Below are 26,354 nucleotides of genomic sequence, written 5' to 3'. Positions count from 1 at the left end.
ACCATGACAGTCTGCAAGAACAAAAATGAAGAGCCCTTGTTCAAGTCCACAAACTCTGCAAGTATTTAGAGCATCTAATCTTAATCCTACAACAGTTTATATATTTTATATCTTATTATGCAATTAACAGAACTATATATGTTTGAATTATTACTGAATAGCCCCCTGAATAGAGCAACAGGGGATCCCTAGAAAAAGTGTTAAATGTGTATTGTTTTTATACCTTTACTCGTCATAATTATGGGACTATTTTTAATGGTTAATGGTCTCATACCTTCTAGTCCTTATGCAATTTAACAATAAACATTAAAACCACTTCCCAAAATCCAGAAGTGGAGGCATACTTTGTTAATACCAGAACTCAGAAGTTGAGACAGGCTGCATAGGAGACAAAACAACAGCAACACTAACAACATAAGCCTACCACTTTCCTAAATATCATGTATTAATTGCAGGTGATTTTGTTCTTAGTTAATAATTTCATTATTTAATAGTCTTCATCCTGCCCACCACAAAAGACCTTCTAAAGAAAGAACAAAGCATTTTATAATATCTGCTTTTAGTTCACTAGATTATGAAATATAAATTTTATTCAAACAACTCTCAAAATGAAGCCCACATTGAATATAAAGTTATATAAAATAACCACAATTTTTCACAAAGCAATAAAGAGATTTTAATGCTTTCAGAGGAGATATATCTAAACTAGCTATATTAGTGAATTATTTCTTATTGTCTCAATTAGGGTTTCTGTTGCTATGAAGAAACACCACGACCATGGCAATGCTTATGTAGGAAAACATTCAACTGGGGCTGGCTTACAGCTCAGAGATTTAATCCATTATCATTTTTGCAGGAAGCACAGATGCAAGCAAGCAGACATCCTAATGGAGAGGTAGCTAAGAGTTCTACACTCAAATTGGCAGCTAGCAGGAAGAGAGAAAGAGACACTCGCCCTTGGTTTAAGCATCTGAAACCTCAAAGCCCACCCCCAGTGACATACTTTCTCCAACAAAGCTACATCTACTCCAGAAAGAACACATCTCTTAATAGTACCACTCCCTGCTAACCAAGATTTCAAATCTATGAGTCTATGGAGGGCATTTTTTCTTAGATAGTTTCTTTATTTACATTTCAAATGTTATCCCCTTTCCTGATTTCCCCTCTGAAAATCCCCTAGCCCTTTCCCCCTCCCCTTGCTCACATAGCCACCTACACCTGATTCCTGGCCCTGACATTCCCCTATACTGGGGCATAGAAGCTTCACAGGTCCAAGGGCCTCTCCTTGTGGAGGACATTTTTATTCAAACCACCACACCTAAGTTCCTTATCTTCCTTGTAACATAATTTATAAGCAAGTCAGCAATGTGTTTCATTTGTTAAACTGTGTATTATGAAAGGTAATTAACGATCTAGAGAATGGTTCAGCATCGAAGAGCTCTTGCTGCTCTTACAGAGGACTATAGACTGATTCCCAGACTCATATTGTAACTTCCAAACATCTGTAACTCCAGGTCCCTAGGATCCAATGCCCTATTCTGACCTCCTCAAGAACCAGGTAGGCAAAACATATCCATAAAAAAATAAAATAAAATAAATGAACCTAAAAATAATTAAGGCTAGTTAAACGTAAGCATTTCTAATCCCTCCTTTGTATCTGTCGTGTGTGTGTGTGTGTGTGTGTGTGTGTGTGTGTGTGTGTGTGTGTGTGTGCACCTAATCCTATCTTATAGTTTTATTAACTCACTCTGGCAGTCCAAATTTCTCAAGCTAATATACACTTTAACCTGAGATCTAAAGTACAATGTAGACATTGTCCTTTACAATACAAAACCCATGCATAAACCTCCACTGTTTAAATGTCCATGAAGTTTTCTTCTAGATTATTTTATAAAGTGCAAGAAACCTACTATCTATTGAATGTTCATACTCTAAATTTCATGTGTTGAGAGAAAATCCTAGCCCCTAATACATCAGAATATGACAGACCACATTTGATGACAAGATCCTTATAAATGCTATCAAGTTAGCAAATACTGTTTGACTAGTATTCAACATGACTAGTGTCTATATAAGAATGGAGGAAATATGGAGATACACAGTACAGGATTGAGTTTACAGAGATAGGGAAAATTCAGGTAATTACAAGGTCAGACCTAAAAGAGCATTCTTCACAGTACCCAGAAAAATCAATCCCCACTCAGATCTTGATTTTGGATTTGAACCTCCAGAAATTCAAGATAATACATGTTGTTGCTTTCGTTGTCTCATTTACAATTTTATTTATTAAACCTGAAATAGAGCTTCTCTAATTCACACAAATTCATACCTGTACATTCACTCCTTTATCTCTTCTTTCATAGACATTGTTTCTTTCTCTTCCCTGGTCTTGATGTTAAAAGAATTTGCGTCTATTCTTCAAACGAGCATAGCATGAACAGACAGAAAGAAGTAACACAGCCTGGATTCCTAAAACTTACTATATGACTTAGTCACGGTTTCTATTCCTGCGCAAAGATCATGATTAAGAAGCAAGTTGGGGAGGAAAGGGTTTATTCAGATTACACTTCCACACTGCTGTTCATCATCAAAGCAAGTCAGGACTGGAACTCAAGCAGGTCAGGAAGCAGGAGCTGATGCAGAAGCCATGGACAGGTGCTGCTGACTGGCTTGTTTCCTCTGGCTTGCTTTCTTATAGAACCCAAGACTACCAGCCCAGGCATGGCACCACCCACAATGGGCCCTCCCTCCTTGATCACTAATTGAGAAAATGCCTTATAGCTGGATCTCATGGAGGCATTTCCTCAAGGGAGGCTTTTTTCTCTGTGATAACTCCAGCTTGTGTCAAGTTGACACATAAAACCAGCCAGTATACCCAGGCTGTGGCACGATTAGGAGCTGTTAGAACCTGTAGACAGTGTGACATGGTAGAAGGATGCTATGTCATTGACCAGAGTCCTTGGAGAGCATATTGCCACTTCACAAACCTTCCCCCTTCCCCTTCTCAGCTTTGCTAAAGTACACAGCTTTTCTCCTAAAGTACTCCATCACAGGCAAACCCAAAAGCTAGAGTCCAGTGAGTATAAACTGAAACCATAAACCATATTAAAAGTCACATCTTTCTGGGTTCTTTATGCCACATATTTTGTGAAATGAAAACTGATGGATACATCCATAAAGAGTTAAAAAAAAAAAGAACCACACAAGACACTCTTCCTACTTGAGTTGGGTCTGTAATGTTCTTTTCATCTCCAATTCTAGCTCTCTGTATATCTGCGATTTACTCCATCTCATAGTGCAGGTGTATAAAGCAAGACAGTCTCACATTGTGTGCTCCCCACAAATACATCATAAATGCATGAATTATTTTTTTCTTGTCCTCCTTGCTTTCTGCATCTCAGAAGTGCTCAGGATCTGTGTTTGTGTTAGGAGAGAACTGGACAAGAGTGATGAACATGAGATGAACAAGCGATTGGAGACCAGTGGCTCAGTTGACTTCTATTATTACACAGCTTCGGAATTTCAGCCCAAGGAAGAAGTAATTTAGCAGCATTCACACAAGTCTTCACACAATGACCTTTAGCTTAATAGCTTTCTCTCTTCTCTTACAGAGGATCCCTGGGTGGGTATATATATATACTTATATATATATAAATCTGTGATTGCTAGCAGCTGTTTGGCCATTTGCTCCACTGCTAAGCCATTAAAGCACAATCTCTACAAGTCAACATCGTCACTCTTCTTTCTTTCTCATTGTCTATTTCTGTGGGGTTCTTTCTTCCTTCCTTCCTTCTTTCCTTCCTTCCTTCCCTTCCCTTCCCTTCCCCTTCCTTCCTTCCTTCCTTCTTTCTTTCTTTCTTTCTTTCTTTCTTTCTTTCTTTCTTTCTTTCTTTCTTTCTTTCTTTCTTTCTTTCTTCTTTCTATAAGGACACAGAGATCATTGTGCTCTGCTCACAGATAAACTCTGCATTTGGACAGAAGGCCGGGAATGGGTGTGGTTATCGGCCTCTTGACTTCCATGCTATCAGTATGGCCAAGCTCTCGCAGACTCTTTCATAACTTAGCCTTCCTCTCTAGACTCTTTGGTATTGTTTCTCAGTCATTCTACAGAATCCATCTTTATGGGAGATGTCACATGGACTTTACAGACAGGAGTATCAGAGAAGATAGTTGGAACGACAGGACTGGACTACAGGAAAATTTAATAGAAATTCGCATGTGTCCTCTATCAGTCAACAGCTCACTAAACTTTCATTGGGAATTCATTGACTTCTCTGCTACCGACCATTCTAAACTCAGACTCATTTTAGAATCACTTGTGCATGAGCAGAAGTAAGATATTTTCTCAGCTGTTTTCTAGACAAAAGCAAGATAATGATGCAAATTTGCATAGTTTAATTAAGTATTATGACACCATCTTGGTTATATTAATATGTATCAAAATCTCGAAGGACTCTGGCACAGATAATTTTACCTTACCCTTACCTTCTGAAAACACAAACACAAAGCAGGTTGACACTGATACTTCTTCCGTAGTCGATCCAATTTTCAAAGATAAGGTGTCTGGGAGTTTGAACGTTGCTGTATCAGGTAACCTATGTGAACAATCATGAAAGCAGTCATGTTAAGGAGCGAAGGACTGATATGGGAGCCCAGACCAGGAGCTTCATTGTTTGGATTTCCTAAGACAACCTGAAAAAAAAAAAAAAAACATTTTGAAACTGCAGTGAAAAGAAACCTGAGAGCTTTTTATCAAGCCCTGATCTCATTCCTATCTAGATAAATAGAGTTCTTCACTCCTTCTACTTCCAAGGGTTCCTTAATACTAGACATATTTGTTCCAAAACAAATATCAAAATTCCCAACCAAATCAAATATTCTAACTGAAAGTCTAGACCTTTCCTCTTTTTATGTGAATCTATCTCAGAATATATGACATATAAAAATTTTTTTGATTTTCTATATAACTCACTGTATATAGGAAGGTATTTGAGTCTGATAAGAAATTTGGAATTAATCTCTGGCACTGCCTATATATACATTATCAAGTGAGAAATACTGATAATGAGTATTATCATTCAAATATGAGATTTTCGGGCTGGCGAGATGGCTCAGCGGGTAAGAGCACTGACTGCTCTTCCGAAGGTCCTGAGTTCAAATCCCAGCAACCACATGGTGGCTCACAACCATCCGTAATGAGATCTGGTGCCCTCTTCTGGTGCGTCTGAAGACAGCTACAGTGTACTTACATATAATGAATAAATGAATAAATTTAAAAGAAAAAAAATGAGATTTTCTTGGGCCTTCAATTTTTTTAATTAGGTATTTTCTTCATTTACATTTCAAATGCTATCCCAAAAGTCCCCCATACCCTCCCTCCCCCACTCCACTACCCACCCACTCCCACTTCTTGGCCCTGACATTCCCCTGCACTGAGGCATATAAAGTTTGCAAGATCAAGGGGTCTCTCTTCCCAATGATGGCCGACTAGGCCACCTTCTGATACATATGCAGCTAGAGTCAAGAGCTCCAGGGGGTACTGGTTAGTTCATATTGTTGTTTCACCTATAGAGTTGCAGACCCCTTTAGCTCCTTGGATACTTTCTCTAGCTCCTCCATTGGGGGCCCTGCATTTCATCCAATAGCTGACTGTGAGTATACATTTCTTTGTTTGCCGGGCACCGGCATAGCCTCAAGAGACAGCTATATCAGGGTCCTTTCAGCAAAATCTTACTGATGTGTGCAATGGTGTCAATGTTTGGAAGCTGATTATGGGATGGATCCCCGGGTGTGGCAGTCTCTAGATGGTCCATCCTTTCATCTCAGCTCCAAACTTTGTCTCTATAACTTCTTCCATGGGTGTTTTGTTCCCAATTCTAAGAGTCCACACTTTGGTCTTCCTTCTTCTTGAATTTCATGTGGTTTGTGAATTGTATCTTGTATCTTGGGTATTCTAAGTTTCTGGGCTAATATCCACTTATCAGTGAGTGCATATCATGTGAATTCTTTTGTGATTGGGTTACTTCACTCAGGATGATATCCTCCAGATCCATCCATTTGCCTAGGAATTTCATGAATTCATTGTTTTTAATTGCTGAGTAGTACTCCATTGTGTAAATGTATCACATTTTCTGCATTCATTCCTCTGTTGAGGGACATCTAGGTTCTTTCCAGCTTCTGGCTATTATAAATAAGGTTGCTATGAACATAGTGGAGCATGTGTCCTTCTTACCAATTGGAACATCTTCTTGATATATGTCCAGAAGAGGTATTGCGGGATCCTTCATTTTATTAGCATATTTTAAGTAATTATGCACAATTCTGTTTCATGATAGCATCTCATGCATGTGCATAATGCATTTTGATCATATTCACGATTTTCTTCCTCTGTGTTGAGTGCATATGCATGTGTGGTGGGTGGGGATCATGCTAATGTGGAGGCATTGAGCACCTTTCTTGATTGCTCACCATCTTAATTTTTGAGATACTGTTTCTTACTGGACCTTGAGCTAACTCCTGCTGGACTGGTAAAGACTGAGCCCCTGCCATCTACCTGATTCTGCTTCTGTTCACCGATTCTCTGGGTTGAAACACATGGCACCACAGCTGGTATTTTGTAGAGTGCTAAGGACCCTAACACAGTTTGTCCTCCTGATTGTACAACACGAAGTTTACCCCCTCAGACACCATCTCAGTCCCATCCTTCTCTTTTACACCAGCATAATCAGCAGTCACCTGCTATTCTTTATCACCTACCACACATAGCAGGAGAAAAGTTACACCCGCAGTGATCTACACAATGCCCAGCAGGCTAAAGATACTCAGTATGTGTTTACTCTTGCTCCCCTCCCCTTTCTGAGCCCCACTCTACAGCCAACATAACCATTCACCAAGGATTTCTGATTTCCAGTCTTTCAGCTGGAGTTCTACTATGCTGAGTGAAGACTTGAGGCTTTAGGCTATGAGTTGTTTAAATAAAGAAATTGCTCACATATTTTAAAAATATGTATCCTTTTATTATGTTTCATGTGATGCAAAATATCTACAGTAAAATAAAATCCAACTTCTCCAATGGCAACAAAGTGTCTGATGCACCCCTGAAACGATCAATCCAGGAAGAACAGCAAAGCGGCCAGCCACTTGCAAATGCACTATCATCAAATATTGGACAATCTTACCTCTGTAAGTTCATTACAAAGATATAGAACATGTAACTTTATCCAGCATCTCTCTTATTATTATCATTTTGTTAAAAATTTACTCTACTTTCCGTCACTTTTTTAACTTCAACAATCACATTCAAGCCACTTATAGTAATTAAAACCCAATATGAAAAACAACTATGAACTTCCTGATGGCTTCACCCTCCTTCCCACCATTAAGGACGGCCGCCATTCTGACTCTGACCTTGTGTGCTCTAAGCAGCTTAGGTTGAGTGATGTGTCTGCCCAATGTTCACACCCCTTACAGCATAACCTGATGTCTCTGATAGAAACCAATGCCTTCGAGACAACATTCACGTGCTGCTCCTGTGAAAATCTGCCCTTCTTCTATATTTCAGAGAAGGTGTTGGCTCAAGTGGAAAGCCAAGTAAAAGAAAAATGAAGCCTAAACGAGCTGTGCTCCTCAGTCCAAGGAATTACTTTGGAATAAAGCTTTGAGACCTTCCTTCAATTCGCCTGTGATATGCTATGAGCTCTGCCACTTTCACAGGCAAAAAGCAACAACAAAAATACAGTGTCTCCCTGCAACTGTTAGCATTTAGTCACGTGGGCTTTTGTTTGGGTTTAACTGATTCATCTTCTGAGAAAAACAGGACATTTAAATACTAGTTCCATGATGATAAGTCTTACTTTTAAAACAAACAAAACAATACAAAAAAAAAAAAAAAGCAGTGTCATTTATAGGAAATAAATTGAAGTTTAAGTGTTTCATGTGTTTCGTTATTTAATTTCTAGACAACAATGAGTGCAAGACTTTTCAAAAATGTGATTTATATAACAAAAATCTGAAGGACAAAGTACCACATCATATTTAAACATTGGACATCACAGGCAACACCTGCCAGCTGGTGATAGGAACGTGAACATAATTACAACGAGAAAAGAGATATTAGAAGAACAGGAAACAGACTCTAGAAATTCTTCTGGATCTTCCTCACTGATGGGCACGAGTGAGCTCTAATGTCGTTATGTTTAGAAATGGCTTCATCCAGGTCCAACTGCACACTATTGATGTTCACTTCCATGCAGCCGCTGTAAAAGGCGTTCACTGGTGTGGCACTGAAGGAAACATCTGTGGAAACAGTGTCTGATCATTAGTCCAATACTTCAGCATCTTATTTGTTTCCAGTTAGAAGACTTACTCAGACGTCACAATTCCAAACAAATTCCTACAGGAAAAAAATTGCTAATGTGGTTCTGTTCAGCAAACGCATTATGCTGGGCATGGAGCTCAGCATATCGTGAGTTCTTCTGACTTCATAAGTGCAATCATTGCCAACCAAACTGAAGGAAAATGTTCACACTTAGAAAGGAGAAATGAACATGTGCTTATGATATTCCACATTTACTATAAAATAATATATGTTGGTTTCTCTTTAAACTTGAGCAACATTTCTGTGTGGTTAGATCACCTCTTCAACTGGAAATTGTGGTGTCTTAGAAATCCTTTTTAAATGTCGTGACAAACACACCTTTGTATAATTTCTGGAATAAAAACTGGTTTTTATATTTCCTAAGAAATAGTTCCTGGCTGAGCATAAAAGCAAATCATAACAAGGGACTGACTTTTATGTGACAATACTGCCCTACAAAACAGCCTTTTGGATTGTTCCTCAGTGAGTCATGTGAGGCCATCTTTGCCTTTGGGCTTTGTTGCATTGGACTCTTGTCACCAAGGTTTGTCCTTGTTGTTTATGTTGCTTCCACGTCTCCTAAGAACTAGAGTCCAAGACACCTTCCTCTCTTTTGGCATTTTCTTCCTCATGGATTTGAATTACAGTGGACACTCTCTTGTGCTTCCTTCTAAAAGCACATTATGCCACAAGTAGTTAAGAATCTCTACCTTAAGCTTTCCAAAATAGTGACAAACATCTGTATCTAGCAGCTAATACGTAATTTAGGAATCCTCTTTAAGTCTGGCTAATGTCACTGACATTATATATACATCATTTTAACCACAACGCCATTACTCCTTATGACACTAATTTACCCTCAGAGTATATATAATAGCTAAATATTAATTATAAACAAAAATTAGCTTTAAAAAAATCTTTAAACTCAATTTTCTCTTGATTTTCATTTATCAAAAGGAATTTAAACATGATTAATTTATATATAAGCAATTTATTCAAGCACTGGTGGTGCACAACTTTTGGGTATATGTTCTTAATTGATGAGTTCAATATAGAGTAAGCCAACATTGGGTTAGTGATAAATAAATTCAACAGTGTTTATCATTCTCTTTGGTATAGATCACCAAATGCAGCAAAAGTCTCACGTTACCATTAAAGTTACACACATTGATAAGATGCTAATATAACCGTCTAAAACCAGTGTAAAGGGTATTGGAAGCTTATCTTCACTTTTAATGCTTTATTACTAGAATTCTCTGTTTTTAAGATGTTATCAATTTGACCAGGCATGTAGTATATTCCTTTAATCCCGAAACTCAGAGGTAGGTAGATCTCTGACTTCAAGGCCAATCTGGTCTACATAGTGAGTTCCAGAACAGTCAGACCTATATACAAGATATTTGATTCAACACATCTTGGTAGAACTGAAGAAAAGTACCTGGGATGCCACCCAGGTAAGTGGTCACGGTTCTTCTCATTGCTTTGTCCAAGACGGTGAGTTGCCTTTGAAGATCTTTAGAGTAAATGACATCCTTTCTAAGTGGGGTCCACAGTTCCAGTCCATTTCTGTTAACATTGCATTTCAGTTGGGATTGCTGATCTGAGCACAGAGATACGGCCTCCAATCGAGCCGCCACTGAATTTTCAACAAATACCACAATATCCTAAACAGTAGAGCAAAGACTTCATATGAACAATAATGAGGGCAAAGCCACTTAGGAAAAACTCTGTACTTTTGACATTCAAACCTAAACTTCACAAAATGATAGAGTCTCTACATTTAAATGTAAAGTTGCTTAAAATTTTAACAATTAATTTTCAAACATTCATTAGTTTTACAAGCTCCAGATTTAATTAAGATGCAATGTATACTGATTTCTGAAGATTGAGTTACATCAACTGAGTTGTGTGGCCAAATAGAAGAAAGAAACGCAATGTGGCTAAGTTGTATTTATGTCTCCCTAATTTCAAAAGTTACATATGAGAAAGGAAGAGTGGACTCTGTGTTGGGGAAAATTGAAGTGCTTTCATATATATCAAAGCAGAAAAGCTCCCCTGTACCATCCACATAGCTGCACAGACCAAGGACAATGTGGGGAAAGAGGCCTGCAAAAGAGACCAGCATTGTAAGCAACACTTACAGTAGGCAGCTGAAGAGTCTCAAACAAGACAAGTGTTTTATTTTACTGGAATTTTCAGAATATTCAACTTTTAGGAGTGACCCCCCCCGCTACTAACTCATAGTTGTAAAGAGGAGATAGAAAATTAAACCAAAATAGAGAGAGATGCTGTGATGCTTCCCAAAGTCTATACTTTCTGATTACAGATTACTTGAGGAAATCTTAACTTTACAAATATTCATATCCTTAACTCATTGATAGAGAAAACCAAGTCAGGCATGTGGTGAATTCCTTTAATCCCTGCTACATATAATGAGAATACACTTCTCACTGTAACTGTTACCCAGAAAGAATATATGGAATTATTGTGGACTAAATTAAACAATTTCTACAATTAGGAGGCAGAAAGTAAGTGGATTTCTGTGAGTCTGTGGCCAGCCTGATCTACATAATCAGTTCCAGGTTAGGCAGGAATACATAGAAAGACTGGTGGGGTGGGGTCTAGTGGAGATTGTTACTCAACAGAAACTCACAAATTACACTTTAATTTTCAAAATGAATCCACTGTTTTTGTTGATTACAGAGTAAACAAGGAATCCAATCTTGGCATAAATTTAAGCTGTTTACAAAAAGTCGCTGCAATGCATACATATAAGACACAAACAGGAAACTATTCGCTATTAGCACTTCTAGAAACTGAGATAGCATAGATCTCTTGTTTTTCTTTGTATCAAAGTCTCTCCTGTTCTTCCTAATTCCAAACTGAAGTTAGCAAAAAGGACATCAAGTGAGATAGTTTCCATTTTCTCTTCCTTTTCTGATGTACTCACAGGGTAAAAGATGAACACGTGCAAAGAACAAGCAATTACAACAGCACAGCTGCAATAAGTTCTAACATCCTTATTTTGGGTGCACATGAATTCCCATAGTCCTTCACAGGTTCTGTGTATGGGTAGAGTTAGTTCTATGCCCTTTTGTCATGTCTCCAAGCAGCTTGTGTATGAGTGAGTCTGCCTAACCGAAGCTCCAGACGCAATGGTTTCTCAGCACTCCAATATATTCCTACTCCTTGGAAATCAGTCAACAAGTAGGGAAATGAAAGAAGTTCATCTAGGTTGGAAATAAGGTTACCTGAGAAGTTCCAGAGCGAGAATCCACCAAGGACAAGGCAAAGGGCACTGTGCCTTCAGAAACCAAAGCAAGCATGACTCCAGTGCCAGTGGAAGGGCGAATATTCAAGGTCACATTCATTTGCCAACCCTCTGCATTAGTTACGTTATCTATTCAAAATGATAAACAAAGTGGGACAGAAAAAAATGGTTGCAGTTACAATGGAGACAATAATAATTATTAATTATTATAATCTGTGATAAAGAGTATTCCACACTTGCCATTTTCTCTTTAACAGCTTTTCCTCTCAAGCAAATTCACCAATGTTCAGACCTCAGAGCAGTGAGACCTTATAGCACAGATTTAGAAGGAAGTTGAATAGATTTCCTGTATTCTTTCTTTTTTTTAATTTTTAATATTTTTTTTGATTTTTTTTTGATTTTTAATATTTTTATTACATATTTTCCTCAATTACATTTCCAATGCTATCCCAAAAGTCCCCCATAGCGCCCCCCACTTCCCTACCCACCCATTCCAATTCTTTTGGCCCTGGCATTCCCCTATATTGGGGCATATAAAGTTTGCAAGTCCAATGGGCCTCTCTTTCCATTGATGGCCGACTAGACCATCTTTCGATACATATGCAGCTAGAGACAAGAGCTCCGGGGTTCTGGTTAGTACATCATGTTGTTCCAACAATAGGGTTGCAGATCCCTTTAGCTCCTTGGGTACTTTCTCTAGCTTCTCCATTGGGAGCCCTGTGATACATCCAATAGCTGACTGTGAACATCCACTCCTGTGTTTGCTAGGCTCCGGCATCGTCTCACAAGAGACAGCTATATTTGGGTCCTTTCAGCAAAATCTTGCTAGTGTATGCAATGGTGTCAGCGTTTAGAAGCTGCTTATGGGATGGATCCCTGGATACGGCAGTCTCTAAATGGTCCATCCTTTCATCACAGCTACGAACTTTGTCTCTGTAACTCCTTCCCTGGGTGTTTTGTTCCCAATTCTAAGAAGGGGCACAGTGTCCACACTTTGGTCTTCATTCTTCTTGAGTTTCATGCGTTTAGCAAATTGTATCTCATATCTTGGGTATCCTAAGTTTTGGGCTAATATCCACTTATCAGTGAATACATATTGTGTGAGTTCTTTTGTGATTGTGTTACTTCACTCAAGATGATGCCCTCCAGGTCCATCCATTTGGCTAGGAATTTCATAAATTCATTCTTTTTAATAGCTGAGTAGTACTCCATTGTGTAAATGTACCATAATTTCTGTATCCATTCCTCTGTTGAGGGACATCTGGGTTCTTTCCAGCTTCTGGCTATTATAAATAGGGCTGCTATGAACATAGTGGAGCATGTGTCCTTTTTACCGGTTGGGACATCTTCTGGATATATGCCCAGGAGAGGTATTGCTGGATCCTCCGGTAGTACTATGTCCAATCCAAAACACCATCAGATCCTTCTACCAAAGGCTATACTCAACAAAACTGGAGAACCTGGATGAAATGGAGAAGTTCCTAGACAGATACCAGGTACCAAAGTTGAATCAAGATCAGGTTAATGATCTAAACAGCCCTATATCCCCCAAAGAAATAGAAGCAGTCATTAATAGTCTCCCAACCAAAAAAAGCCCAGGACCAGATGGGTTTAGTGCAGAGTTCTATCAGACCTTCAAAGAAGATCTAATCCCAGCTCTTCACAAACTATTCCACAAAATAGAAACAGAAGGTACTCTACCCAACTCATTCTATGAAGCCACAATTACTCTGATACCTAAACCACAAACAGACCCAACAAAGATAGAAAACTTCAGACCAATATCCCTTATGAATATTGATGCAAAAATCCTCAATAAAGTTCTTGCTAACCGAATCCAAGAACACATCAAAACAATCATCCATCCTGACCAAGTAGGTTTCATCCCAGGGATGCAGGGATGGTTCAATATACGGAAATCCATCAACGTAATCCAGTATATAAACAAACTCAAAGACAAAAACCACATGGTCATCTCGTTAGATGCAGAAAAAGCATTTGACAAGATCCAACACCCATTCATGATAAAAGTCTTGGAAAGATCAGGAATTCAAGGCCCATACCTAAACATGATAAAAGCAATCTACAGCAAACCAGTAGCCAACATCAAAGTAAATGGTGAGAAGCTTGAAGCAATCCCTCTAAAATCAGGGACTAGACAAGGCTGTCCACTTTCTCCATACCTATTCAACATTGTACCTGTATTCTTTCTAAGAGAAAAATAGGGGTACAGAAGTCTCGCATCCCACCATCACTAATTCTACAGCAATGGAAACAAAAAAAAAAAAATGTGTTCCATGTACAGGGAAAGGTAGATAGACTTAGAGAAATACCATGAAGTCCACAGTTAGTTTTCAAATTAGGTTGGGAACCTTGGCTCTGTGATAGTCTTGTTTTAATATTTTAATCTTTTGAATGACTTGGCTAGTTAGTTATCTACCAAAGTGGAGTGCATGCCATCGGACATATGTGTCATTAGCATGGCTTTGCTTTTCAAAGAAGACAATAAATATTCACTGACTTTGTGTTTTCAAAGTACAGTCATGTACCATGTAGTGATAATCTGGCCAATAATGGATACAGATATAAGCCTGTTCTGTGATGTTCACCAAAGGATGAAACTGCTCATTGATACTGTGATGGTTAGCTTTAATCATCTCCTTGACATAACCTATAATCAACTGGGAAAAAATTCTTAATTAGGGAATGTCTATGTTGGATAGGCCTCTGGGCATGTCTGTGGAGGACAGCCTGTCTTAAATTAATTGATGCAGGAAGATCCAGTCCACTACAGGTGGCAGCATTTCCTAGACAGGTGGCCCTAAACTGTATAGCAGTGGATATGTTGAGCTGAGCATAAACAAACAAGCACGTACCACACATGCGTTCTTTTCTCTCTACTCTTGAATATGGATGGAATGAGATGTTTCAAGTTCCTGCCTCTGTGACTTCCCTACTATGATCTGGCACTGAAAGCTGAAAGAAAACCCTTTCTCCTCTAAGTTGCTTTTGGAAATGAAACAAGGAGAGACACATTTTTCACAACATAGTCACACATTAAAGTTCACAAATAACTATCTAAATTAACCTCAAGTACTTTTAAAAAAATAGTTTATAATATTAATTAAGTCTTCCTCATTTATTGTGAAGAAATAAATACATAACAAATTCCATACACTACTTGGGTATACTCCATATACTTCGAAAGGGTAAAACAAACAAGGGAATGATTTTCTTTTGGCTAAATATTCTTCCATTTAGCTACATATAATGAGAATACACTTCTCATTGTGACTCTTGCCCAGGATGAATATATGGAATTATTGTGAAATAAATTAAACAAAGTATTTCAAATATATATTGAAATAAATATGAAAATGTGTGGAAGTTATAACATTAAACATTACTTATGAAGTAAGTTGGTTTCAAATTATCCACAGAATAACTGAAGAAAGTAATTTTTAGCTACAATGTAACTTATTTAAATTTCTTTTTCTGGAAAATTTTCTTTAGCAAATCTGGTTCTGGGAAGGGGACCTCCAGGGATCATGTCTGCTTTCCTTTTTCCCTGGAAGCCCAAATAAGGAAGTTGGAAGTCAGAACGCACAGAAAGCCCCAGAGTTACAGTTAATGGCAGTTAAAGTGCTACTCATGCAGGTGAATCTGAAATAAAATAGAGGAACTTCCTACCTATCCCTGGGGCACCAGGAAGGATAACGCTCTATTCAAACTGCACCTTTTCTAACAATTATAAGGCTAATACAAAGAAAACTCAATCAACATCACTATTTGCTAAACACATTAAACTCAAGAGAATGAAGACCAAAGTGTGGACACTTTGCCCCTTCTTAGAATAGGGAACAAAACACCCATGGAAGGAGTTACAGAGACAAAATTTGGAAGTGTGATGAAAGGATGGACCATCTAGTGATTGCCATATCCAGAGATCCATCCCATGATCAGCTTCCAAACGCTGACACCATTGCATACACTAGCAAGATTTTGCTAAAAGGACCCAGATATAGTTGTCTCTTGTGAGACTATGCCAGGGCCTAGCAAACACAGAAGTGGATGCTCACAGTCAGCTATGGAATGGATCACAGGGCCCCCAATGGAGGAGCTAGAGAAAGCACCCAAGGAACTAAAGGGAACTGCAACCCTATAGGTGGAACAACAATATGAACTAACCATTACCCCGGAGCTCTTGTCTCTAGCTGCATATGTATCGAATGTATCGAAAGATGGCCTAGTCGGCCATCACTTGAAAGAGAGGCCCATTGGACTTGCAAACTTTATATGCACCAGTACAGGGGAACGCCAGGGCCAAAAAGGGGGAGTGGGTGGGTAGGGGAGTGGGGGGGGGGTATGGGGGACTTTTGGTATAGCATTGGAAATGTAAATGAGCTAAATACCTAATAAAAATGGAAAAAAATAAAAAATAAAAAATATATAAAGATAAATTGGGTTCTTCTTAGCAAGATTTCTAGCATTGGAGGATGGGCGATTTGACCTCTAGTGAGCAGCGTCTAGTTGGAAGTTGCTGAGTTCTCCCTTATTGCCTCCCACGTCAATGGCCTGCCAGACTAAGCTTATGCCAGCACTCGCTTTTTCAAACACTCCATAGACACGTTTTAGGATAATTACACAACAACTGAAGGTAATTGCTCAGCTCTGGATAGAAAGCCTCTCCTGCCAGGACTGTTTTGCTACACAGCCCTCTGTGAATGACCCTCTGGATGACCCTGTAATGATTTCCACTTAGACCAGCTTAGGGGCACTGACCCTGGACAGCCTAGCCGGAAAAACTTAGAAGGCGAATATTAAAAGAGCCAAACGCACTGATTGGTGGGGAAGGCACCTACTGTGGCTGTAAATGCAGGCTGTTTGGCTCACTGTGCTACTTCCTCTGGTGTTGAAACACAAGGACTTAACAAAAGGCTTTTTTTCTGAAGTGATCTTTTCTTGCCTACTTTTACCAGCGTGGGCTGATATGAATAAAGAAGCACGACAAACAACTTCAGGGCTGCCAGGTAGACATTGCTGAACTACAGGGGCCACAAGAACAATGGAAGAGTTGCCAGCAGGCTTTGCTGGAAGAGCCACAAGGCAAGCAGCTGCTTGACAGCTGAAGAAGTAGCTGAACAGTTAGAGTAGCCAAAGAAGGAACAGGATATGGCAGAAGCAGAGGGGGCAGAGAACTAAGGATGAGAAAATTAAAGGCTGTAAAGATCCAGAAAAGAAGCCCTGCAGGCTGTGGTTGCTGGAAAAGTTATAAAAACTGTAGCACCTTTAGGGACACAGGGTCTCAGATAGCCCAGAGCCAGGAACTATAACATCAGCTGCTGTTACGGGTTGTGGGATTGAGGAATTGCTGGGCTGTGATTGTAGAGCTAAGAATCCTAGTTCTCAAAGCTTGCAGAAGAGCTGCAATGCTAAAGGGTGCTCCCCGCGGTCGCTCTCTCTGCCATCATTTACCATTATCCAACATTAGTGGACGAAAAGCTGCCCAGGATCAGGGCCCCATGAGCTTTTCATTGCTCACTCTTGATTTCTACGCAGGTAGAGCAAAGATCTCAGCTAGTCTGTTGCTAACAGGATATGCTCCCACCGCTACCCCGACCCCCACCCCCCACCTCCGTACCTGCTTTATCCGAAGTAAAAGCTGATCACCCATCCACCCACCACTGCCCTGTCTGGTTCAGACATTCTGTATAAGTTTAGATTCCTAATTTGCACAAAAGGATCTGAACAGGATTTACAGGCAAGGATCTTTCCAACACCAATAGACCTATCCCTTTGTTCCCAGGGCAGCTGCCTGGCACACTGATGGTCAGAACTGCACCTTGCATCCAGCTGGAGCAGATATCCTGACAACACAGCAGTGCCTGTACTTCTTAGTGTCCAGACTCCGATCTACTGTTCTGGACCTTAAGAATCGGATTAGGTCGCACAGATAATCACTACTAATATACGAAAACATATTCAACTTAAGTAGGAATTAGGAAAGTAGTATTTAAGACTATAAAACTTAAATTTGATCAGGTTGGGAAACTTATTTTAAGCACGAGCTTTCTGCTTTTGGTAAGTTTTGCAATTAGTAATCTTTAGAAGAAAATGCAGTAAGTCATGCGTGAATAATATATCTGCAAGATCTTTGACAGAGAAGATCTAGTCCTAAGATTCTCTCATACAAACCAAGTGCCGGATGTGCACTCAGAGATATTCACAGTGGGTTATTTGTAAAGGTACACACAGACTTCACTAGGACCCCAATCTAATGAGACTTTTGACTCTACTTTCAAAAATAAAAATCAATCAATAAAGACATAAATAAATAAAAATCAATCTCTAGTAAAGCACTCCCGAACCAAACAAAACTTAAATTGTATTAGCACACTTTCCAAAGCTATTGAAAAATAACATGTGAAGCTAGGCTATATGTTTTAAAAAGTAATTTATCTGGCTCACAGTTGAAGAGGCTGAACATCTAAATAGCATGATGGCGGCTCTTGTGAGGCTTGGAGCAGATGGAAGGTCTATTACATAGGGAAAGACCTCAGGAAGGGAACGAATCTAGGGAACAGATTCATGAAACGCTCCGCTCTATTATAAAAGCCACCCCTCGAGTAATAATTCACTAATGACTCAATACATTCTCAATAAATTGAGCAATACCCCTCCATAAACAAACAAAGGAGAGAAGTGCCTATTTCCAGACACAAGCAGTATTCACTTCAGTCTCTACTATTGCATGTAAAATAGCCACCTCTAAACCAAAATATGACAGGACACACAAAGACACATGAGAAAACAAAACACAATAAGGAAACAATAAGGTCAAGCTCACATGAACACAGACGCTGCAAAAAAATCAGATAGATAGATAGATAGATAGATAGATAGATAGATAGATAGATAGATAGATGATAGATAATAGATAAAAAATGTTAAAACTAAATAAGTTTATAATTATGAGAATGTCAAACGCTCAGAGTGAGCTATACAAAATGTGTAAATACATAGGCAATTTCATCAGAGCCATAAATTTTATTACAGATCAATGAAAATGATAGAAATGGAAACCAATGCCTTCTTATGCCTTGATTAGTGAATTCAAACAAACTGTAAAAGCAGTGAACTTTAAAACTGGTCAGCTGAATCAAACCTCAATGAACCAGGCTATATGCCAGTAAATGTTACATAATAATATGCATATTAACAGTCCATAGAGTTTCCCCTACAATACCTGAAAATTTTTATAAGTATTTAACCACACAAGTAAGACAATGCCTGTCATAGCAGCTAGTCACTGGGCAATGCTAGCAGAATAAGTCATTGCAGTTTGTCAAGGGATGTATTTAGTGATCAATGAGAAAAAAGAAACACAGCAGGATTCACTTACTGTAGTCTATGCTGAACTGAGCAATCCCGGAACCAGGGTAATAGGAGCCCTTCTCCACATTGAGGAAACAATGTTTATTTTGTTTTCCTTCAATTATTTCCTTGGCACCTAAAGCTCCTTGTTTCATCAGATTCCAGCCTCGTATACATCCATCCAGACGAGGATTAATCTAACACAACAAGATAGAAGTCAGGGAGTAGATTTTATACATGTGCAGAAGTGGAAATGGCTTTAATTGATTCTCAGTATAGGTTGCATTTGGATGGAAACCCCTTTCTTTGATAGCTTATGACAATACTTTTAATTGGATTTTAATTTTCTTTCCTTTCTGATAGATAGTACTTGTCAGTAAACTGAGACTATACCACTGCAGGCCTGCAGTTGGGTCCTGATGGTATTTACAATCTAAGGTCCTATCTGCTTCTCAACTTCAGCCAGATCCAGCAGTAGTTTCTCTCGGTGCTTCTGGAGTGGCCCTGGGCTCTCAGCTGCTTCCTGTCTTCTTGGTGTGTGCATTTGCAATATAGGTTAAAGTGGCCCAGGAAGATTCTAATCTTCTTCAGGAACAAAGGGCTCTCGTTCTTTAGGCTTCGCCAAAACATCCAGGCAGGTTCAAGATGCATGGTAGCCATTTTACAAATGGTTGATTCTTTTTGAATAATTTGCTTTCTCATTAAAGTACCGTAATCTATCAATTTCAAAAGTCTGGAATATTCATCCTGGCATAGTTTAGCTAATCCAATTTAGTGGTACATAGAAATCCATTAAAAGTTAAAGCAACCTGCAAGTTGTGAAGAAAGAAGGGTAGATAGATATAAAGTAGCAAATACTTAAATTATATCAGCCAGTTCCTCTGGCATGCCTGTGAATTCAAGTGACGTTTTAAAACTCTTCAGAGATAGTGATTAATTTCTTGAACTCTCTTCAATGGTTATTTTAGAAGCATTGTATTCAGAACATTGTATTTATCTGCTGTAACTAATATTTCTAATAATGTGTTCAATCCACCCTCTGTGCTTGCTACCCATAACCACCAAATTTATGTCTTAAAATAAAGCTAAGAACGATGTTTGGCTTCTACTCATGTGTGTGTGTGTGTGTGTGTGTGTGTGTGTGTGTGTGTGTGATTAAGTGAATCTTTTTGTACCCTCAATGGCTGAGTATACAATATTATAATGAACACTGAGCTGACAACTTGAGGATTTAGCATACCTGCTGCTTAATGTGCAATGCAGCAATTTAAATGGACGCAAACCCACAAGGCTCATTTTCTTATTTCCTTTCTATAACTTCAGTGGTCTATGGTTCTTTGCCACATTCAATACAAGTTGTCACCCTTTGTATGCTTAGCCAAATGATTTTGCATCAAGTGTCATGAAAAGGCATCTTCGAACCTATGGCAGGTAAAAGGATCCACCCAAGAAGAGAGGAGCAAATGGCACACAGTTACCGGTTTAATGAGTGCGCTTTCCGCCTTCCGAGGTAAGCCTGCAAAGTATATTTTGGTGTCCAGAAATCCATCAGTAGGCTTAAAAAGGCTGCCAAGTTTATTAATATTCATCACGGCCTCCTTAGCTATTTTAATGCTAACACTGTCGTCTAATTCTTCCACGGACACCTACAATTAGAAAGGCAAAGCAGGTGTCAATGCAGGGCCATGTGACCTACTGGACTGAAAAAAATAGCATAGTATTCCGTTAAGTAATTTTATATAACAATTAATTTAATATAATTTCTAATTTGTTCAAACTCACTTGGAGAGCATAATTGTGATACCTGTGATAAAAACACATTTTAAGGTGATAGAATTTGATCTCAAATTAAAATCACATCTCACTTTTTAAAAAACTAACATTCTTAATTACATGCAATAAAGTAAACAATTTCAAAAAGAAACATGAACCACTTTACCCAAGAAAAATTTTAAGTACTCTTATTTTGCAACTGGTGCACTGTACATACAGAATCAATGAATAATTTTGTAATATAAATCATAAGAGAGGGCCACAAGCCTCTTCTGGTCAGAAAAGCACTGGGGTAGCTAGGGCGCAGGGTCTGCTGACACTCACCAGCTACCCACAACACCCGCCACAGGATCTTAAGACTTCTGGTGAGTGGAACACAGCTTCTGCTCCAATCCAATTGTGCGCGGGACCTGAAACTGCATTAGTTAGGGAAGCAGAAAACCGGCCTGAGTAGGGCCACAGGCCTCTTCCGGCCTGAACAGCACCGGGGTAGCTAGAGCACAGGGTCGGCTGACACCCGCCAGCTACCCACAACCCCCGCCACAGGATTTTGAGACTTCAGGTGAGTGGAACACAGCTTCTGCTCCAGTCCAATCACGCGGGACCTGAGACTGCTTTGGTTGGGGAGGCAGAAATCCGGCCTGAGTAGGGCCACAAGCCTCTTCCGGTCAGAAAAGCACCGGGTTAGCTAGGGCGCAGGGTCTGCTGACACTCGCCAGCTACCCACAACACCCGCCACAGGATCTTAAGACTTCTGGTGAGTGGAACACAGCTTCTGCTCCAATCCAATTGTGCGCGGGACCTGAGACTGCATTAGTTAGGGAAGCAGAAAACCGGCCTGAGTAGGACCACAGGCCTCTTCCGGCCATACCAGCACCAGGGTAGCTAGAGCTCAGGGTCTGCTGACACCAGCCAGCTACCCACGACCCCCGCCACAGGATTTTGAGACTTCGGGTGAGTGGAACACAGAGTCTGCTCCAATCTTTAAACAGTGACAATGATAACAACTAACCCCAGAGATTACCATATGGCGAAAGGTAAACGTAATAATCTTACTAACAGAAACCAAGACCACTCACCATAATCAGAACCCAGCACTCCCACTTTGCCCAGTCCAGGGCACCCCAACACACCGGAAAAGTTAGACGCGGATCTAAAAGCATATCTCATGATGATGGTAGAGGACATCAAGAAGGACTTTAATAACTCACTTAAAGAATTACAGGAGAACATTGCTAAAGAGTTACAAGTCCTTAAAGAAAAACAGGATAACACAATCAAACAGGTAGAAGTCCTTAAAGAAAAACAGGATAACACAATCAAACAGGTAGAAGTCCTTAAAGAAAAACAGGATAACACAATCAAACAGGTAGAAGTCCTTAAAGAAAAACAGGAAAACACATCCAAACAGATGATGGAAATGAACAAAACCATACTAGACCTAAAAAGGGAAGTAGACACAATAAAGAAAACCCAAAATGAGGCAACACTGGAGATAGAAACCCTAGGAAAGAAATCTGGAACCATAGATACGAGCATCAGCAACAGAATACAAGAGATGGAAGAGAGAATCTCAGGTGCAGAAGATTCCATAGAGAACATCGGCACAACAATCAAGGAAAATGTAAAACGCAAAAAGATCCTAACTCAAAACATCCAAGAAATACAGGACACAATGAGAAGACCAAACCTACGGATAATAGGAGTGGATGAGAATGAAGATTTTCAACTCAAAGGACCAGCAAACATCTTCAACAAAATTATAGAGGAAAACTTCCCAAATCTAAAGGAAGAGATGCCCATGAACATACAAGAAGCCTACAGAACTCCAAATACACTGGACCAGAAAAGAAATACCTCCCAACACATAATAATCAGAACAACAAATGAACTAAATAAAGATAGAATACTAAAAGCAGTAAGAGAAAAAGGCCAAGTAACATATAAAGGCAAGCCTATCAGAATTACACCAGATTTTTCACCAGAGACTATGAAAGCCAGAAGATCCTGGAAAGATGTTATACAGACACTAAAAGAACACAAATTCCAGTCCAGGCTACTATACCCAGCCAAACTCTCAATTAACATAGATGGAGAAACCAAAGTATTCCACGACAAAACCAAATTCACACATTATCTCTCCACGAATCCAGCCCTTCAAAGGATAATAACAGGAAAAAACCAATACAAGGACAGGAACCACGCCCTAGAAACAACAAGAAGATAATCCCTCAACAAACCTAAAAGAAGACAGCCACAAGAACAGAATGCCAACTTTAACAACAAAAATAACAGGAAACAACAATTACTTTTCCTTAATATCTCTTAATATCAATGGTCTCAATGCCCCAATAATAAGACATAGACTAACAAACTGGCTACACAAACAAGACCCAACATTTTGCTGCTTACAGGAAACTCATCTCAGAGAAAAAGATAGACACTACCTCAGAATGAAAGGCTGGAAAACAATTTTCCAAACAAATGGTATGAAGAAACAAGCTGGAGGAGCCATTCTAATATCTGATAAGATTGACTTCCAACCCAAAGTCATCAAAAAAGACAGGGAGAGGCACTTCATACTCATCAAAGGTAAAATCCTCCAAGAGGAACTATCAATCCTGAATATCTATGCTCCAAATACAAAGGCAGCCACATTCATTAAAGAAACTTTAGTAAATCTCAAAGCACACATTGCACCTCATACAATAATAGTGGGAGACTTCAACACACCACTTTCACCAATGGACAGATCATGGAAACAGAAACTAAACAGGGACACAGTGAAACTAACAGAAGTTATGAATCAAATGGATCTGGCAGATATCTACAGAACATTCTATCCTAACAAAAAAAGGATATACCTTCTTCTCAGCACCTCATGGTACCTTCTCCAAAATTGACCACATAATTGGTCACAAAACAGGCCTCAACAGATACAATAATATTGAAATTGTCCCATGCATCCTATCAAATCACCATGGACTAAGGCTGATCTTCAATAACAAAATAAATAATAGAAAGCCAACCTTCACGTGGAAACTGAACAACACTCTTCTCAATGATACCTTGGTCAAGGAAGGAATAAAGAAAGAAATTAAGTACTTTTTAGAGTTCAATGAAAATGAAGCCACAACATACCCAAATTTATGGGACGCAATGAAAGCATTTCTAAGAGGAAAACACATAGCTCTGAGTGCCTCCAAAAAGAAACTAGAGAGACACACATTAGCAACTTGACAACACACCTAAAAGCACTAGAACAAAAGGAAGCAAACTCACCCAAGAGGAGTAGATGCCAGGAAATAATCAAACTCAGGGGCGAAATCAACCAAGTGGAAACAAGAAAAACTATTCAAAGAATAAACCAATCAAGGAGCTGGTTCTTTGAGAAAATCAACAAGGTAGATAAACCCTTAGCCAGACTCACTAGAGGGCACAGGGAAAGCATCCTAATTAACAAAATCAGAAATGAAAAAGGAGACATAACAACAGATCCTGAAGACATCCAAAACACCATCAGATCCTTCTACCAAAGGCTATACTCAACAAAACTGGAGAACCTGGATGAAATGGAGAAGTTCCTAGACAGATACCAGGTACCAAAGTTGAATCCAGATCAGGTTAATGATCTAAACAGCCCTATATCCCCCAAAGAAATAGAAGCAGTCATTAATAATCTCCCAACCAAAAAAAGCCCAGGACCAGATGGGTTTAGTGCAGAGTTCTATCAGACCTTCAAAGAAGATCTAATCCCAGTTCTTCACAAACTATTCCACAAAATAGAAACAGAAGGTACTCTACCCAACTCATTCTATGAAGCCACAATTACTCTGATACCTAAACCACAAAAAGACCCAACAAAGATAGAAAACTTCAGACCAATATCCCTTATGAATATTGATGCAAAAATCCTCAATAAAGTTCTTGCTAACCGAATCCAAGAACACATCAAAACAATCATCCATCCTGAACAAGTAGGTTTCATCCCAGGGATGCAGGGATGGTTCAATATACGGAAATACATCAATGTAATCCAGTATATAAACAAACTCAAAGACAAAAACCACATGGTCATCTCCTTAGATGCGGAAAAAGCATTTGACAAGATCCAACACCCATTCATGATAAAAGTCTTGGAAAGATCAGGAATTCAAGGCCCATACCTAAACATGATAAAAGCAATCTACAGCAAACCAGTAGCCAACATCAAAGTAAATGGTGAGAAGCTTGAAGCAATCCCTCTAAAATCAGGGACTAGACAAGGCTGTCCACTTTCTCCATACCTATTCAACATTGTACTTGTAGTCCCAGCCAGAGCAATTCAACAACAAAAGGAGATCAAAGAGATACAAATTGGAAAAGATGAAGTCAAAATATCACTTTTTGCAGATGATATGATAGTATATATAAGTGACCCTAAAAATTCCACCAGAGAACTCCTAAACCTGATAAACAGCTTCGGTGAAGTAGCTGGATATAAAATTAACTCAAACAAATCAATGGCCTTTCTCTACACAAAGAATAAACAGGCCTAGAAAGAAATTAGAGAAACAACACCCTTCTCAATAGTCACAAATAATATAAAATATCTTGGCGTGACTCTAACTAAGGAAGTGAAAGATCTGTATAATAAAAACTTCATGCCAGGGCCAAAAGAATGGGAATGGGTGGGTAGGGAAGTGGGGGGCGCTATGGGGGACTTTTGGGATAGCATTGAAAATGTAACTGAGGAAAATATGTAATAAAAATATTAAAAATTAAAAAAAAAATAAAAAATAAAAACTTCAAGTCTCTGAAGAAAGAAATTATAGAAGATCTCAGAAGATGGAAAGATCTCCCATGCTCATGGATTGGCAGGATCAACATTGTAAAAATGGCTATCTTGCTAAAAGCAATCTACAGATTCAATGCAATCCCCATCAAAATTCCAACTCAATTCTTCAACGAATTAGAAAGTGCAATCTGCAAATTCATCTGGAATAACAAAAAAACCTAGGATAGCAAAAACTCTTCTCAAGGATAAAAGAACCTCTGGTGGAATCACCATGCTGGACCTAAAGCTTTACGACAGAGCAATTGTGATAAAAACTGCGTGGTACTGGTATAGTGACAGACAAATAGATCAATGGAATAGAATTGAAGACCCAGAAATGAACCCACACACCTATGGTCACTTGATCTTCGACAAGGGAGCTAAAAACACCCAGTGGAAGAAAGACAGCATTTTCAACAAATGGTGCTGGCACAACTGGTTGTTAACATATAGAAGAATGCGAATCTATCCATTCCTATCTCCTTGTACTAAGGTCAAGTCTAAGTGGATCAAGGAACTTCACATAAAACCAGAGACACTGAAACTTATAGAGGAGAAAGGGGGGAAAAGCCTTGAAGATATGGGCACAGGGGAAAAATTCTTGAATAGAACAGCAATGGCTTGTGCTGTAAGATCAAGAATTGACAAGTGAGACCTCATGAAACTGCAAAGCTTCTGCAAGGCAAAAGACACCATCAATAAGATAAAAATACCACCAACAGATGGGAAAGGATCTTTACCTACCTAAATCAGATAAGGGACTA

The 26,354-nt window shown here is 39.1% G+C and overlaps 1 protein-coding gene across 1 annotated transcript in view; it reads right to left on the bottom strand.

Moving 5' to 3' along the window:
• Positions 1 to 6,994: 6,994 nt before the first annotated feature.
• The window catches only part of Pros1 (protein S), an 81,727-nt gene continuing 62,367 nt past the window's right edge, over positions 6,995 to 26,354 (bottom strand). The window contains exons 11-15 of the mRNA XM_021184759.3: positions 20,480 to 20,647; positions 19,030 to 19,198; positions 11,608 to 11,756; positions 9,795 to 10,020; positions 6,995 to 8,295 (exon numbers count right to left, since the gene is read on the bottom strand). Of these exons, the coding sequence (XP_021040418.1) occupies positions 8,135 to 8,295; positions 9,795 to 10,020; positions 11,608 to 11,756; positions 19,030 to 19,198; positions 20,480 to 20,647 (873 nt within the window). The 3' untranslated portion in view covers positions 6,995 to 8,134. The remainder of the gene's footprint in view (positions 8,296 to 9,794; positions 10,021 to 11,607; positions 11,757 to 19,029; positions 19,199 to 20,479; positions 20,648 to 26,354) is intronic.

Source organism: Mus caroli, unplaced genomic scaffold, assembly GCF_978045245.1.
Source record: "Mus caroli unplaced genomic scaffold, Mus_caroli_1 scaffold_17, whole genome shotgun sequence".
In the NCBI taxonomy this organism is placed as follows: domain Eukaryota; kingdom Metazoa; phylum Chordata; class Mammalia; order Rodentia; family Muridae; genus Mus; species Mus caroli.
The sequence above is the reverse complement of the archived record's forward strand: the minus strand, read 5'-3'. Positions and strand labels throughout refer to the sequence as shown.